The sequence below is a fragment of the Podarcis filfolensis genome, assembly GCF_964270895.1.
Source record: "Podarcis filfolensis genome assembly, chromosome: 7".
NCBI classification, from domain to species: Eukaryota; Metazoa; Chordata; class Lepidosauria; order Squamata; family Lacertidae; genus Podarcis; species Podarcis filfolensis.
In genome coordinates, this window is record NC_139603.1 from 28,627,390 (window position 1) to 28,644,629 (window position 17,240).

General features: G+C 42.7%; 1 protein-coding gene across 3 annotated transcripts in view; it reads left to right on the forward strand.

The window, feature by feature from the left end:
• Nucleotides 1-17,240, forward strand: part of DSP (desmoplakin) — a 47,694-nt gene that overhangs the window by 8,177 nt on the left and 22,277 nt on the right. For all 3 annotated transcript variants that reach the window (XM_083623649.1, XM_083623650.1, XM_083623651.1), the window contains exons 2-8: nt 8,785-8,887; nt 10,708-10,856; nt 11,621-11,792; nt 14,190-14,318; nt 15,101-15,151; nt 15,885-16,046; nt 16,835-16,939. In XM_083623649.1, coding sequence (XP_083479775.1) covers nt 8,785-8,887; nt 10,708-10,856; nt 11,621-11,792; nt 14,190-14,318; nt 15,101-15,151; nt 15,885-16,046; nt 16,835-16,939 — 871 coding nt within the window. The remainder of the gene's footprint in view (nt 1-8,784; nt 8,888-10,707; nt 10,857-11,620; nt 11,793-14,189; nt 14,319-15,100; nt 15,152-15,884; nt 16,047-16,834; nt 16,940-17,240) is intronic.

The window sequence follows — 17,240 nt, forward strand, 5'->3', positions numbered from 1 at the left end:
ATGATAATAATAAAATAAACCCACTAGAAGCAAATAGTGCTGCAACACAGTGAATCTTTAGTCACGAGGAACTACAAGAGGGATAAGTCTTTCATTAGAAAAATGGGCGAGGCCTCTTTGCCACAGACTCTGGGAGAGTTGCACATGAAGCATTGCCCAAAAGTTGGGTGTGCTGAGGCAGCATGCTTGATGCCTAAATATTGTGTCATTAACTGTGTGATGATTCTCTTTTATGTCAAATGATATGGGGTACATAGTCCTAAAGGAGTGAAGCCAATGTGTCATAGTGGAAAGGCTGCAACACAACAAGTCCTGTGTTCAAATCCCTATTTCGGGCCCAGTGCAGATTTTTAGTCTGCTACTCTCTTAACCATGGCAAATGGATCAGAAGTAGGTTGTGGGCTTGTATAATCCTCCTTCTAATCACCATTCAGTATTACCTACGCACTATTGCTAACCGTGGTGAACACTTAAAAAGGTTGTTTCTTGATCAAGGTCTTGCGTGCTGACTTTAACTCTCATTTCAAGAATTGGTTGAAAGACTTGAACTATAGTTAGCGATGGTTTGCATGTAATGCTGAACCATGGTTAAGGAGAACAAAGCAAGGGGAATTAATGCTGGAGAGTGACTGTGCTAGGAAAGTGCAGGGAACGTACAGTGGGGGATAATGTCACTGGATAATCCCTGGGAAGATTAATGTTTTGCTGTTACAATTCTCCAAAGCTAGGAATGGGCAGTGTTTTGTGTGACCTCAGGCTCTTGTTAGCATTTTAAAAAGGAAGTACGGTAAAGTTCTTTACGATTGCAGAGACAGGTTTGCCTTATTTATTTATTTGAGCAATTTATTAATTGCTTCATTATTTTTGAAGTGGTATGCAATGTATAAAAGGTATAAAATTTGTAATTATCCAAATAGCCTTCAACCTATTAAAAAAAACAAGCAAACAGGCTGCTTGGCACATTCCTGGGTTAGTTTTGAAAGGGACAGACATTGGATCTGTCTTATTTGTGCCATTTAACCTTTTAAAAGTTTAAGAAACAAAACCAATGGAAACCCAATCATAGCAGCATTCTGCAGCTGATGGGGAATGGGTGTGTGAACTCTTTCAAAATAGTAATTACTAGTGGTGTAGATTTACACTTGATTTTCATTTCTGTGCAAGTTGCATTCAACCATAGTTGTAAATGCCAACAAATTTTTATTCTGGGGTTTAAACTTTTCGGTGGGGGAGTATCCAATCTTGTGGGGGCAGTGAAGTTCACAGCTGTGTATGTTTAAGGTCGCTTTGGGATTTAAAAAAGGATAATAGGTGTGTGATGGATCATGGCGCTGTGAACAATTGATAACTGGGACTCTTTCAGAACATCTCCACCAGCAGATGTTTTGAAGTAGGTATCACAGGTGATTTAGACCGGTGGAGTGTGGGTAGGAAACGTGGCAAAGATAGGGATTGATTGAAATGGGATTTGCCTTCTTCCATAGCATAGAATCATAGCATTGGAAGGGACCTCAGGGTCGCCTAGTTCTGCTCCACTATCGAATAGCTCTTATCATCAGAAGATAATTTTTAATCAGATGTGTCTGACAGGTACTTTAGAGGAGAATCTTGGCAGACCTTAGAGCAGGTATAGGCAAACTCCAGCCCTCCAGATGTTTGGGACTACAATTCTCATCATCCCTGACCACTGGTCCTGTTAGCTAGGGTTGATGGGAACTGTAGTCCCAAACATCTGGAGGGCTGAGTTTGCCTGTGCCTGCCTTAGAGCCTCGCAGTGGGACAGAGTACATTGTATGGTACTTGACGAGAGAGGAGTCCTATCCTTAGTGATCCATGGCGTTTCCCCCAGCTATTTCTATTCATTTCAGAATCAGAGCATCTCCTGAAATGTTCTGTACCTCTGATCTCATATATTTACCCACCTCAACACAGTGGTAATACGTTGCATCAATATACAGAAAAATTAATGCACATAATAACAGCTCAACTCCCTTTTCCCCTACGCCTCATAGGCTGCATTATTTTTTTAAGGGCTACCATGTGTAATTAATGTCAGAAGTTACTGTTGCCTGCATTATCTCCAAGTGATGCATCAGTGACTGTACAAAGTCCCTCAATGATTTAATCATGGCATACAGTATTCCCTCCCCCCCCCCTTGCATCTGACTTCTTTTATCCAGCGTGCCTTTCATTGTAATCCTATGCTTGTTCAGACAGGTTGGTTGGGAGGTGAAAATAGAAAGCACAGTTCCTTTTTTCACATGGGAGAATTGCTTAATTATTTAAATATGAGCAATAAGAAGTCGCAACTAATTCTTGTTATGCACGTGCTCTCTCTCTCTCTCTCTCTCTCTCTCTCTCTCACACACACACACACACACACACACAGGTACGTAGCTTATCTAAAAGCAACACTTAAAAGAAGTTTTTAACCATTCCTAAAATTTAATAGTAGTCAAGAGTTTTGCTTGTGGGGCCCCACCTGAGTAATACTGCTCTGAGGTTTCTTCCTAGGGTGGTGTAGAGTTGCCTGCCCACCCCACCCACATCCAAGGAAGGGTGTGTGTCTGGGTAGGGCTCATAGGCAGCCATTTAAGAGTTTACAATCTAAATAATAATAATTAGGGCCAGCTACCGATCAGCCTTTGTGTGAAAGCGTAAAAAATGAGAGGAGTCCTTATTCCCATTTACCTCAAACTCAAAACAGACTCCACTCAGGGTGGAGCAACTGTATCACATCTGTGCATATCTGGGCATGCATTCTCACCTGCGCACACTTTGCTCTGACCTTTCCATACAAGTTGGACAACTTCTGTACATCCAGCTGAATGAATTGGGCTATGCACACTCATGTTAGCTGCCTCATGCCGTAAGCCCAAAGCACTTTGCTGAGTTAGGCCCAAGTGTGGAGCAAAAAACAGTCCTTTTTTGTGATACTCTTTCTCTGTGACACTCGGGGTGCATGGACCGTTTACAAAGGGGGACATGAAAAATCTGATTGGTGGCTGTTGCTGAAAGTATGCAAAAGTTGTTGTTGCAAATAAAAAATGACACCTAGCAATTCGAAAATGCATGCAGGGAGAATGGTAGGAAATGAATATTTTCATTATTTCAGCAGAGATGTTTCATTTACTCTCCCCCCCCCCCCACAGTGCAGGAGACTGTTGGCTCCTCCGTGCATTCAAGGAGGGGACGTACACAAAATGAATTGAAAGCTTCCTTTGCTTTCTTCCAGTCCCTCACCTGAATTCTGGGCCAATAAACACCAGTCTCTTATCTGAATGCTGGATCAACAAATATAGGTGGTCCTTCCCAGAATGCCCTTACTCTGAGCTGGAGGGAACACAGTTTCCTCGACAATAATTGCGAGCAATCTACTTCACTTTATGGCTCACAGTGGCATCAAGGTGCATTATGGATGCTGGTAGAGTTTACTTTTCCATGGGAGAAAATAGGTGGCTGCTTGTACTTCTTTGGGGGTTCACAGACTTATTTGGGGGTCCACCTCTCTGCTTTTTCTCTTCTGCCTACTTCAAGGGCTTTGTCTAAAGTGGGAGGATGGGCACGAGAAGCATATAGACTGGAGAAGGCATCAGCAGGAACTCTGCGTACATGAGGTCACATAGGTGCCATGTTTCTCCTTAGAAGTCTTCTCCATTTGGCCTGGAACGCAGACTTGACAGAGCCATGCCCACCTGTGCTTCACCTGGCATCTTACGATGCCATGCGCGGAACAGGTGAAGCCACGACATCCAGTTCCAAAAGAAGAATCTGGAAGATTTAGGAACCCTGCTTGAATATGTCGTTTCTGAGTTTGGTTCCTTTTTCTGTCGCCCTGCATGGCAACAATGCAGCAGTGTTAGAAACTGGCATGGAAAAGATAGGAGCCAGAGGGCTTCTGGGACCTGGGTTGTGGGCACAGAAACAGAATGTCAAGTCGCCACGGGAGGCGGGGGGGCGGTTGGGTAGCAACACTTTTGATATTCATGAACACGGTGGTGTTAATATCATATTTTTAGCAGAAACTGTTAGCGTTTTTAGCATAAATTTGGTGTTTACAATAAAAATATTGGTAAAGTACTTAAGTTTTCAAAACACTCTGCTCTTTATTGTTGAACTCTTTAACATATTGTCTATCCTTAACATATACTTCGAGACTTCAAAGCACATACATTTCAGTAATCCTTGAGTGCTAGCCAGGCGCAAAAACTGGCACCCAAACTTTTTAAGGTGCTCACAAATGGAGAATCTTTAGGCGCAAAATGCTAATTTTGAAGCCTGAGTGCAAGTGTCAAACCTAGCAGTTGCTGAAACATCACCTATTCACCTTTCCCCAACCTTATTTATTCTTTCTATAGCTGTCCATACTTGATTTTACAATCTATGCTGGCTAGTTCTGGAAACACCCAATGCACACTCACACACCCAACAGACTCATAGTGGCTTTGGAATTACAGTTGTGCCTTGGTTCTCAAACGGAATCCGTTCCGGAAGTCCGTTCAACTTCCAAAAACGTTCGAAAACCAAGGCACGGCTTCCGATTAACTGCAGGAGCTTCCTGCACTCAATCGGAAGCTGCGTCGGATGTTTGGCTTCCCAAAAATGTTCACCAACCGGAACACTCATTTCCAGGTTTGCGGCGTTCGGGAGCCAAAACATTTGAGTCTTAAGGCGTTCGAGAACCAAGGTACAACTGTACAGTAATGGCTAACTGTGGCACCAGAAATAAGCCGCAGTGAACTCCAAGTAAATATACTCCTCCGCTTTTCTCTCTTCTAGCTGAGAGGAGATCAGAAGCTTTCACTTGTGTATTTGATTAGCTGCAGTTTAGTGTTTCGTCCAAACCGTAAAAGTCAGTCACTCAAAACTATGGTTTGTTGAAACTTGGCAGCTTTGTTGCCCAAGATGTGAATTGAAGTGTTTCAGCAAACCAGATTTTCTCCGGATTCGAACATTATGACAAATTGTGTTTAATAAAAAATGCAAGTGGAAGCTTCTATCGCTTCATGGTTGTACCAGAGGAGGAAGGGGGGGGGAGGCCTGTGCTAGCCTGGGGCTGTCGAATGTTTTTTCCTGTAGTTTATTACTATGTCTGAAAGCAAGCACTGGCATCTGTGACAGTAGATTAGAAGACACTTCTTTTCATATGATTCACACCCTTTTTTTTGATGTAGTGACTTTGCTGTATCGGTTCTCTGTGTCGCGGGTTTCATTTGCGCACACCCATGTGTGGTTAAATCTGGAACTTGCCACATGAGAGCAATCTATTGAAAAATACCCCCACAGCAACATAGTAAATGCTAGAGTTCCCCTGGTAAAGGGCACACCCCACTGAAATGGTCACAGTGCAAAACTGATGTAGAAAAGCCAGGCCTTGGGAAAAATGACTATAAACATCTTTCCAAGTTCAAGGCTGAATTACATATGCATGTGTAACAGCACGTGAAAATGATTTTGGGTTGCACTCAATGCTAGTTGTACTCAGAGTTAGGGTGGATTTGATTTAAATCACGATTTAAATCACTAGTCAGTAAGACTCGATTTAAATCATTTTTTTTACAGAAAGACTCATTCTTGCTTGCATAATCTTAATAATTACAACCAGATGAAGGTTTCATTTTTGAAATAATAAATTTTCAGAGTAGTTTTTACAGTTATATCCAAAAATTCTGATTTAGTTATACTATTAGAAATACATAGACAGATAATTATGTAATTATTGTGAGGTTTAATAAATTAACTGTTTATATTTGGACAACTTTTCTGCTGTACTTTATTGGAAGGAGAAAAATAATCATTTCCTTAATAACAATTTAAACGTTTATTTAACTAAAACAATAACATTATAGCATATGTATCCATGTTTGTTAACTGATGTGGTTAAATGATTTTTTTTAAAAAAAACTTAGACTGAGTTTTAGCACACATGAAAACTGAAAACAAATCCTTATTTCCTGATGAATAGCCTTTGTAACTTTGTAACTTAATAATGTAACTTAAATAGAAAACTATCTTTAGAAAGATTTTTCCTCCAAACGCATTTTATTTTAAAATCCGATTTAAATAAAAAAATCCAATTTAAATCAAAACTGATTAATTTTTTTAAAAAAATCTGATTTTATTAATTTTTTTAGAAAATCACCACCCTGGTTCGAGTAGACCTGTTGAAATTAATGAACATGGCTCACTTAATTTCTCTTTCTTTTTTCCTACTCCTTTACTTCGTTCGATCATACATAAGAGCCTACTTTAAATTTGGAGGGGCAGCCCTTGCTGTCATACGAAGTAAGTTATTTACAGGCTGCAAAGTTTGGCAGATATTAAAAGTATTGTGCATTTGAACAGCATTGGCTATTTTGAATATTGCCAGTTGTCACTTGATGTTTAATTCATTGCTTTATGAACTTGCATGTAAATCCATAATCGCATTGAAGTCGCTAGGTGAGCAATATGCATGCTGACTGTAATAATTCACGCGTTAAATTATTATTATTGTTATTGTTGTTATTGTTATTGTTATGAAAGAGCTCTTGAATCTGAGTGCCCAGGATAGAATTTAGCTTACGCTGCAGAAAATAATCAGTACAAGTGAATGTACTTAGCCAGCTGGATTAGGCTTGGAAGTTTGTTGGTTTACTAAAGTATCTGTTTTAATAGAGGTGCTTCGATTTGGGAAATGCCTGAGCTTGTTGGGAGAGCTCTGATGCCATCAGCGAGGTGTGGCTCCTAGTTTGCAGCACCTCACCCATAGACAACTAGTGCAGGCTTGCACCTGTGGCTGAACGCAGTGTGACCAAACCCTTGCAAAGCAGCCTCTCTCACACAGCTATCCTTTGTGTATATTATATATAAAGCACCCTTTGAAGCAGAACACCCCTTCCTTTAACAGGGAGGTTGTTTCAAAATGCACTTTGTTCTTCTTCTCCTATTAGCAGGCTGCAGCAGTGGCGGGGTGGGAGTTGAGGGAGCCCCCATCTCCCTCCTGCTGCCCCTAAAATAAGTAGGCAAGGGACTTTAATCTCTGCTCATCGGTTGATGAGCAAAGATGAAATCCTGTTGTCTAGGCTTTGTGATCCTGTTCGCTGCTGGGAACAGAGGAGTGAAGGATTAAACCCTATCCTTCCACCCATCAGCTGACAGAACCAGTGACGTCAGCTGGTGGTTGTTTGGGGGAAATGGTCTGATAAGCTACATTAGACAAGCCAGAGGTTTCCCAACCTGGTAGCATACATTTTTTTTTTAAAAAAAAGGTTATCCAAAGCTAGTAGTCTCTTCTCTACTGTACTGGTACATTTTACCTACATAAAAGGAGATTTTCTAAGCAGACTACATTACTAAGCTGTTCCTGTTAGAAGCATGATTTCCAGAATGTATTTTTCTGCCTTGAAAGTAATAGAATCATAGAACTGAAGAGTTATTTAGTCCCACTCCCTGCAGCAGTGCAGGAATCTCTTGCCCAGCGTGGGGCTCAAACACATGAACCTGAGATTAAGAGTCTCCTGCTCTATTGACGGAGCTCAGTCTTCCAGTTGACAATACAGAATTCCAAAAGATGGTTTTCTTGGACTGTCACCACTATGGAATCATTGTGTCTAAAAAGACAGATTAAGTCTCAGGTACGGAAATCCTCTGATCATACTTAATGTGTTTTGAGCTCTTAGGAATACTTACAAATGGAAAGAAACACATTATTGGGTTCCAAACCGGCTTTCTGAATCCACTCTGATCCCTTCTCCTTGGACGTATATAATCCCAAGCTCCCAAACTGTTTCTGAATATCTTGTTCAGGACAGGATCAGTTTACTTGGGAATACTGTTCTGGATAAAACTTCAGTAGCAGCAGAAGTTTACGTTATGTGTTTGCTTTCTTCTTCTTTCTTATTACAAAACCTTGTCATGCCTGGGCCCTTAGGCGCTGTTACATAAAAGCTGGTTGGCAATACCCTCACCAAGATGCCACATATATGAATCTGGAATAGTATCTTGTTTTGTAGATTGGTTGAGAAAGCAAGGTCTGTATTCTCTGTCTGGTTAAATATGCATAACAGGTTCAGAATATCAGGTACAGGCTTCAGCTTGAGCATTTATCATCATCATATCATCACCACCATCAGTGCTCTTAATGCTTTGTAGTACAATGTAAGTGAACCGCTGTCCCAATATTCTTTTAGCCTAAATTTAGACAGTTCAGAGAGGAGGTAACAGAGGAGTTGGCCACGGATAACAAGGGATGGGTATAAAATCAAATACAGTGGTGTGTGCTTTGGCTTCATTTGAAATGAGATCTTAGTCCAGATTTCACAGAAGAAGGAGGGATTTGAAGGAAGACAGCTGGTATCATATATAATTCTGGAGGAATTTACAGAATGATGGGCTAGAAGGGAGAATGGTCTGAGCAGTTTTGCACTTGAGTATTCCAGCTGTCCTGGTCTTCCTGTGTGTTTCTAGGCTAGACTAAGAATGTCTGTTTCATACACCATTCATCCTTGTGTTTGTTTCATTGGCAGAATGGTAACCACAAGCCAGTATTTATTTATTTTTTACTTAGCTCACATTCCCACCGTGGTTTTTATGAGGCTGCAGACTCAGCATTGTAATTCTTTTGTGACACACACACACACAAAGGAGGGGCAAGTGTATCAAGGAGAATCTCTGTGAAGCTGCACAGGTTACAACACTTTAATTTGAATAAGGTGTGCTGCTTGCCTTTGGAAAATGCATTTAAAATCCATGATTAATTACATCTGTGTGATTAATTCTCGGCCTCTCTTTCTCCTTCCTTAGCCACAATGGAACCGGCACAATGTCCAGGCGTCAAAACACCATTCAAGACCTTCTGCAAAATTGCTCTGATTGCCTCATGCGTGCCGAACTCATAGTGCAGCCTGTAAGTTTCGTTCCATCCCTGAACCTATATGAATGCTAACCTGGGAGATTCTGTTTCCCCGTTCTGAATGAGCAAGCGAAAATGCAGAACTCGGAAAAAGTGCTGCAGAACAGTTTATTACAGACATCACCTGCTTTTTAAGACTTGTGTGCATTTCTGGCTTTTTTGAATAAGTTCTGTGGGTACCAGTCCCTCTGGTCACTTCTTTCCCTGCTCCCCCGGATCAGCTGCACTCTTGTGAGATGGGAAAAGATGGCAAGTGCACACAAATGTAGTTTCATTTTTCCAAGGTAGAATTCAGTAGAATTAACCAGAGTAGAAAGTGTCATCCTCCAGTTCAAGGAGAAAAAGTATGATCTTCTGATCAAAGGAGTATTTGGGAGTCGGGGAGCTCAGGGGCTTTGTGGGCACCAAGAGGATGCTTCAAGGGTTCTGTTGCACCCATGTTGGTGACCCCTGGTTTATTAGGAAGGAAGGAAGGAAGGAAGAGAGGTTCTGTAGCTTAGTGGTGCAGCACCTGCTCTGCAAACTCGAAGGTTCCAGGTTCAATCCTTGGTCTCTCCAGTTACGAGGGAGCTAGCAAGAGATGTAGGTCTTTTGGCTAAAGACACTTGAGAGCTGATACCTATCAGATTAGGCAATGCTGTGCTAGATAGACAAATGGTATGTTCTGGTGTTAGGCAGCTTCCTGTAAAAAACATACCTAACTGTCCGAATATTAGAGAGAGAGAGAGAGAGAGAGAGAGAGAGAAAGGGAGGGAGAGAAAGTAGGCAGTATGACTATAATAGCATGTACATTTATTTACACCCTCCCCCAGTTCATCCCAAGGAAGAGCATATTAATGCCTACTGGTTCCTGTATACACACACATCTTATAAACAATCTCAGCTCCATGTTGAGGTCTGCCTTCTTGCTTGCTCCTCCGCTTCTGGTGCTCTGCCTCTTCTTTTTCGGGATTCACTGTTTTGACAGCTCACACTTTCTAGGACAGCTTTCTAGGTTGTTTGCAGAAATGCCTATTAAGAAAACGCCCTCTTAGCTGGTAGAACATAATCTCAGAAACAAATCTAGGAGGAATGAAGTGGCCATCCAAGCGGCCACTTACCAGGGAATAAGGTTGGGATTGACTTGGTATATAAAACATAACCCAATCTTGCAGGTGACTCTTCAGGGGGAATGATTGCCACTTGTCCATCTGGCCAGTTGCTCTCTACTTGGATAGGCCTCAATTCTCCAAGGAGGTCATGTCCAGCGCTGCCTTAGCCAAGCTGCTTTTGAGCGGCTATTACCACTGGCCTGAAAGTGAGACCTTATTTAACAGAGCCTTGCTATGAAACCTGCAAGTGCAATTTGTTCATTCTCCTTCCTAGCCTCAGATGTTGCTAGGCCTTTAACAAATGGCGTTTCCCTGCAGTGCTACCATCCTGGTGTTGAAAGGAAGGCAGGAATGAACCAAGAGTTAATGGGCAAAAGCTCCCAGGCACCTGAGTGGCTCACACAGGACAGCTTCCCAGGAGATTGTACCCAGCAGATCCTTCTTTAGACCCCGCTTGTCACTTGTTTCCATACCTGGTGTAGTTTAGGCATAGTCATAATGATAATGGATAACAGCAACGATAAATAATACGCCACATATATTTCAAATATTAGCTGTTTCATGGGTTTCAGTGCATTACCGACAGAAAACTTGCAGCATTAAAAAAATCTGGAGTTTAGAACATCCTACACACGTTGCCTCCTGCTATCACATTATTTTTGTGGTGGTGGTGGGGCTTTTGAACCAAATATGGTGATTTTTTGTTTGTTTCCTTTCACTTAGGAGCTGAAGTATGGGGATGGTATCCAGATTAGCAGGAACCGAGAGCTGGAGGAGTGCTTTGCTCAGGCAAATGAGCACATGGACATCCTCGATGGGCTGATCAGAGAGATGAGGCAAATGGGGCAGCCCTGTGAGCTGTACCAGAAAAGGTACCGCCGATCTGTTTTTGTCTCCTGGCCTTTTCCCTCAGACTTCTAGTTATCATATGTGGGCTTACCTCAGTTTACACTTAGCGTAGTCCAGGCGCTTGACTCTGCCTCATGTTGAATAGATGCCCATGAATTATACGAGGAGGTTTGTACCAGGTATGTGCTCTGGTGGAGTCAAGTGGTCCTTTTCGTCAGGCGTACCAAATGGCAAGCCATTCAGTACTACAGTAAATAGTGGTGCTGCATACCTGTATTGGGAAATTTTTAATGTTTGATGTTTTATTGTGCTTTTTATGTTCTGGAAACCCAGCCAGATGGGCGAGATATAAATAAAAAATCTTCTTCTCCTCCTCCTCCTCCAGGACTCTTGCTCATCTAATGAGACTGTGTACCTTGAATTTTTAATACTATTTCATTCTGTGGAACACAAAGCATGGATTTTTCCCTTCCATTCCTATTGTTTTCAAGCCAGGAATGTCATGTTCATTGCACTTATTTATTTGTCTTTCAAAAACTAAACAAAAACAAAACTGCAATGAACAATCTTAGTGGATCAGGCATCTAGTGCATTATCCCTATATTCCACCATTGCTATTACTGGATGTTACCCAGTAAGTTATAGTGATGGGGAACATTGGAGGACTCCCCCCCCCCCCTATTTTACATTACAAACTTATGGTGGCTCAGAGCCACCTCCGCCTCCTTTGCTCCACCTCTTTCATCTTATAGCCCCTTGACGTTGTTCCCCTTCGTTGTCCTTTCAGATTGCTTCAGCTTCAGGAGCAGATGCGCGCCCTCTACAAAGCGATCAGTGTCCCTCGTGCCCGTAGGGCTAGCTCCAAAGGTGGTGCGTTTACCTCCCAGAGTGGATCGGGATGGGACGAATACACCAGGCGTTGCACCACAGAATGTCTGAACTGGATGAGGCAACAGAAGGTAAAGCGTGCTTCGTGTTCTGGCTTTTGTTGAGAAAATGGAACTGCATTTTTCTCCCCTCCAACACCACACCAGCCAGTTCTTGTGCTGACAATTCAGGGAGTGGCAGGGGTGTCTCCCTGGTTTCCCGTTGCCGACGTTACTGTGGCTTGCTGGGAAGGGTGAGGTGGGGAGATTGGTGCAGTGTAGACGCAGTGACAGAGCCAATTCATTGCTCCTGCCAAGGTGTCCCTCCCGGTAAGCCACAGCGACAGGACTGCGGAGAGGCAGTCCCCTTCCCATTGTCTGCTCCCGGGCACGGCACTTTGCAGCCTCAAAATAAAATATCAGCAGGAGTTAAGGGAAAGTAAGCCAGCCCCTTTCTCTTGAGTCTGTGTTGTTTTAGAACCTTCTGGACGCACCTATCGCAAGCTCAGAACATTCACCCAAGCACAGCAAAGATTAACTCTATGTACACAGTGCATTGCTACAGTCATCCTATTTCTGCATAAAGAAAAGGGGTGGGGAAAAATAATGGTTCAGACAATAACTGAAGAAAAAAATAATACAGTGGACAGGAAAAGAAACTAATGAAAGATCTCATTTGGCTGGCAAATTGGAAAATGGAAAGGAAAACAAGAGACCTGCAGATACGGCAATAAGTCATTTGCTAAAGGGGCTTGCAGTTGATTTTTGTGGAGTGGCTTTCTTTAAGATGACTGTTTGAATGGCAGCGTAATTTCCCTACCTGTTCTGCAAGGGAACAGGCACCCCTCCTATAGCAGCAGCCGCCGCCTAGGAAGCCTTTGCAGCGTTTCAGCTGTGCCAGAGTCCAACTATCATCACAGTTTACCTACCATAAATGTGAAATGCGCTTTCCAAACAAAGCAACGTCACCTGCATAGGGCAGGAAGCAGGAGAGGATGACACACACAATCACACTATTGCTACATACTCTGCAGGTACAGAAGGGGAGATGGGGCCCCCTTTTAAGTCCCTCCCCAAATACCTGCCGTGTTGTCAGCCCAATGTGAATAGGCTTCCTTACCTAGTTGCCTTCCAACTTTCTTATCTTACCTTGACCTTCTCTGGCTTTGCGTTCTGTCTGCAGAGCCCAAGTTACAGCATGCCAAAGAAATGTGATACGTAGGGAAGCCCCGCCGGTAGCTTTTGTTTTCTTGAAAGTGTTTTGTTTTACTTCCCTGTCGTTTTGGAGATAGGAAAGCCGTGGGCTTCGGACCTGGGTTGGGTTTCTCTGGTGGGGCCGGGAGCTGGAAATGAGCCACCTTTTTCGTTCACACACACATTGACAAACGTTCATTCTCGCTGCTGCTTTGATGGCTTTGGCTCACGGTGAGCTGAAAAAAAGAAGGAATAAAGTTCTTTTTTTCAGATGGCCGACAGCCTAAAATGGCTTCGCTCGCTGGAGCCATTCCAGCTTCGCTTAAGCACAGGTGTGGCTCAGGGTGGTGTCTGTGGTAGCGTTATTGCTGTGCTGAATCATAATTAGTTCTTTTAAAGAAATAGCAGCTGATACCTGATTTTGAAGGTAGAAGAGAAATATCCTACACCATTTGAATGGGCAGAGCATTTTCTCAAATGCAGCTCAGCTCTCCCAAGGCTGCTTAGTGTCTCCCTTCCTTAGTCCACTGTCTGCAAAATGGGAATCTGAAAGAGTTGGCATGTGAAAGAACAGGATAGGGCACACTTCTTAATACTTCGTATGTTATCAGTACTTACATATTGGCTGGTCATCTTTAATTTTCACATGTTAAAAGCAACGGTAACACATGCTAGCAAGGAGTGTGTGTGTGTGTGTGTGTGTGTGTGTGTGTGTGTGTGTAGAAAGAGCTAGTTTCAAGTTCAAATTATTACAGACCTTCTTAACTTTACCATTTAGAAAATGCAAACATTTTTCTGTCATGGTGTGCATGGAGCTGAGGGCTGCAGAGCAACAAGACATGGTGCACAAATTTAATAGTATTTGGGCGATTGCTTCACTAATGTGGCTGGAAAGGGTGGCTGGGTGGAAATCAATCTTCCCTGTAAAAAGGTGGCATGATAACTTGGCTCCTGCTGGTCTATAGCTACCTGTAGATGCCTTCTGAAGTTCTTTGGTGCCTGTTCTACTGTGGCACCTAAGGTAGTTTTATTCTGTTACCTTCTCCCCTGCTTTGTGGAGCAGAAGGGGACATTGGGGAAGGCTTTAGTCTTTTCCGATTTGCACGACTCCTGTGAAATAGTAACCCCAAGCAACTATATCCCAAGCAAGGATAACCACCTGGTAGCTGCCGAACCATTGTCTTCCTTGCAAAGCAGCTCTATATACCTTTGCTTGTGCACCATTGTTTTAATTTTGCTTCACATTGGCACCTATATAAATAAACCACTAAAGAAGATGCTCATTCTTCCTTTCAGTCTGAAATGGAGCTAGTAAAATGGGGATTTGATGCGGCAGCTATTGAGCAACAAATTGCTGACCACAGGAGATTCCATAATTCCATTGGAGACTATCGCTGGCACTTGGACAAAGTCAAAACCGACCTGGTAAGATACTGATTCTGCTTCCTTGATTTTTTGCATCACTGCCTGTTTTAAATTGCTAACCGGTTTCACATCTGGTGAAATATTTGAAAGAGCCCTGTTTTAGCACTGCTGTGTTTTGCTTATTCAGAAGTATTGGTGCATGAAAGAGCATTCTCTCTCTCTCTCTCTCTCTCTCTCTCTCTCTCTCTCTCTCTCTCTCGCCCCCCTACACTTTGTATGGTTGTAAATGAGTCTAACTTGGGGTCAGCAGCAATGTATCTAGGGGCCTCCATTACACATTTTGGTATTCTATCAAAATGTTTAAATATTTACATCCACTCCTTTCTGCACTCTTTCTGCCTCCGTTCTCTTTTGGACACTTCCTGGGTTGGGGACCCTGTTGTTCTCCAGATGTTGTTGAAATTCAGCTCGCATTGGCTCCAACCAGCATGGCCAGTGGTGAGGGATGATGGAAGCTGGAGTCCTTCAACACCTGGAGTGTCGCAGGTTCCCCATCCCTGATCTAAAGCACGCTGTGTTTCCCATTCAGGTTGGCGTCAAGCCCCAACACGGTCTCCTTTGCCACTTCTGCTTGTCCTTTGGTTGCCAGCATTCCCTTGCCCCTTCTTGCTGAGGCATGTGGCCATTGATTGTGGTTATTTGTGATATAAAGAGGCTCCTCAGGAACCTGACTGTACAAATTCATCCATCTTAAATTTTGTTTCTGCAAAGGCCCCCTTGGTAAATGGGTCAAATTTGTAAGCTGTAGAAGATCTTTATTCTTTTTATTCTTTTGTCCGCAGCGTGAGAAGGCTGCTGTTCATCAGCTGGAGGAGGAATATGAATATCTTCTGGTAAGCTAAAGAGCAACTTAATTTCCGAAGGCCTTGTTATGTGTGCTTTGCCTTCTTAGCAGTAGAGCATCCTTTGAGTCAGGGAAGACAACTATGGATCCCATGAGGATGAAAAGTGCAGGTTCAGCCCAGTCATGGTGGAACTTGACCGTTCTTAGTTTTTATTTCAACAATTAATCCTTAATTATAAAGTTGCATCTAGAAACTTGTGGACAATACTTGCTGAAGTATCTCTGCATGGCAACTTACCCATGTCCATTACAGTTGTACCTTGGAAGCTGAACGGAATCTGTTCTGGAAGTCCATTTGACTTCCAAAATGTTCAGAAACCAAAGTGCGGCTTCTAATTGGCTGCAGGAAGCTCCTGCAGCCAATCAGAAGCTGCCTTAGACGTTCGACTCCCAAAAGTATGTTGGAAAACCAGAACACTCAATTCCGGGTTTCAATCGTTCAGGAGCCGATTTGTAAGGGAGCCAAGTCATTTGAGATCCAAGGTACAACTGCATTTGCATTTTTAAAAAATGATGTCATGGAGCAGAATGCAGATTTCCCCTCTTTTTTTTTTTTTAAAGTGCAAAGTATCCCCAGCCCAAATGGGGGCAAAAGAGTGTTGGGTGTGTAGCCATTTGCTTTCCAGAGCTCTGTCTTGATCCCTCTGTTTTGTTCCACAGTTTTGTTTGCACAATAAGCTTTGATCCTTAAGTCTGAAGCTCATTACTTTGATGTTTTGTAGAGATTCTCCTTTGAGAGAATGGATCAGTTGCGCCAGCTGCAAAACATCATCCAGGCCACTAGCAGAGAAATCATGTGGATCAATGACTGTGAGGAGGAGGAGCTTCTCTACGACTGGAGTGACAGGAACACCGATATTGCCCGGAAGCAGGAGGCCTTCTCTGTAAGTTACACTTAAGACGTCTTTGTTCCGACCAGCTTTCCCAGCTGGATAAAGGGGTCATTACCATAAATGTAATAAATAAAATAAAATTTGCCATGAGTGTCTACCTTGTTAGTTTCAGTCTTTTTTAAAAATGTATTTGCTGGCCTGGGGTTTGAACTGTTTTTAATTATCTTCGGTGTAATTCTCCTTGAGACAGTTGTTCAGAAGGCAATTAATGAATCAGTGATGATGATAATACTTTGTGTGGTAGGAAAAAGGTACGAAGGATCTTTTGAGTGCTTAAGTCAGTAAGGCTGTTTTTGCTAATATAAAGCAAAAGGTTTGCAGGCCTATAAATGTTATGCCATGGTAGAAATATTCTTGACTGTACTCGGTATAAGTCCCAATGAAATTAATGGGCTTGACTAGTTTAGCTTCATTCAGTTACAAACCCGCTAATCTTACTATACAGTGGTACCTCAGGTTACATACGCTTCAGGTTACATACGCTTCAGGTGACAGACTCTGCTAACCCAGAAATAGTACCTCGGGTTAAGAACTTTACCTCAGGATAAGAACCAAAATTGCGCACTGGCGGCGCGGTGGCAGCCACTGGAGGCCCCATTAGCTAAAGTGGTACTTCAGGTTAAGAACAGTTTCAGGTTAAGAATGGACCTCCGGAACGAATTAAGTACTTAACCCGAGGTACCACTGTATGCTGGTGATATGACCTTATATGCATTGAACTTTTACTGTCCTTCTTATTTTAAGGTTGGCCTTAATGCTTGTTCCTTTTCTGTATACAGAAACGCATGAGCCAACTGGAAGTTAAGGAAAAAGAACTCAACAAGTTGAAGCAAGAATGTGACCAACTGGTGGTCAACCAGCATCCTGCCTCAGACAAAATCGAGGTATATTTTTAACTTCCTACATTCTTGCTCTGCTCTTTTTTCTGGAGGGTGAGATACAGAAGTGAAAGGTATTGCAAATCAGATCTTGAACCTTGACATTTTTGGTTGATCAACAAGAGTCAGTGTTAGAAACAATGCAGGACGACTTGCATGCTGATCACGCCACAGGTGTGACGATTCAAAGGCTGGTTGCTCTGGTTGTGTGAGTGACCGTTTTATAGCCCTGGTTTACAACTACGCTTAATGATGGGCCACTCTTGGTGTTTGAAGTGGAGGGCCAAGTTTTCCTGTCGGTTTTCCT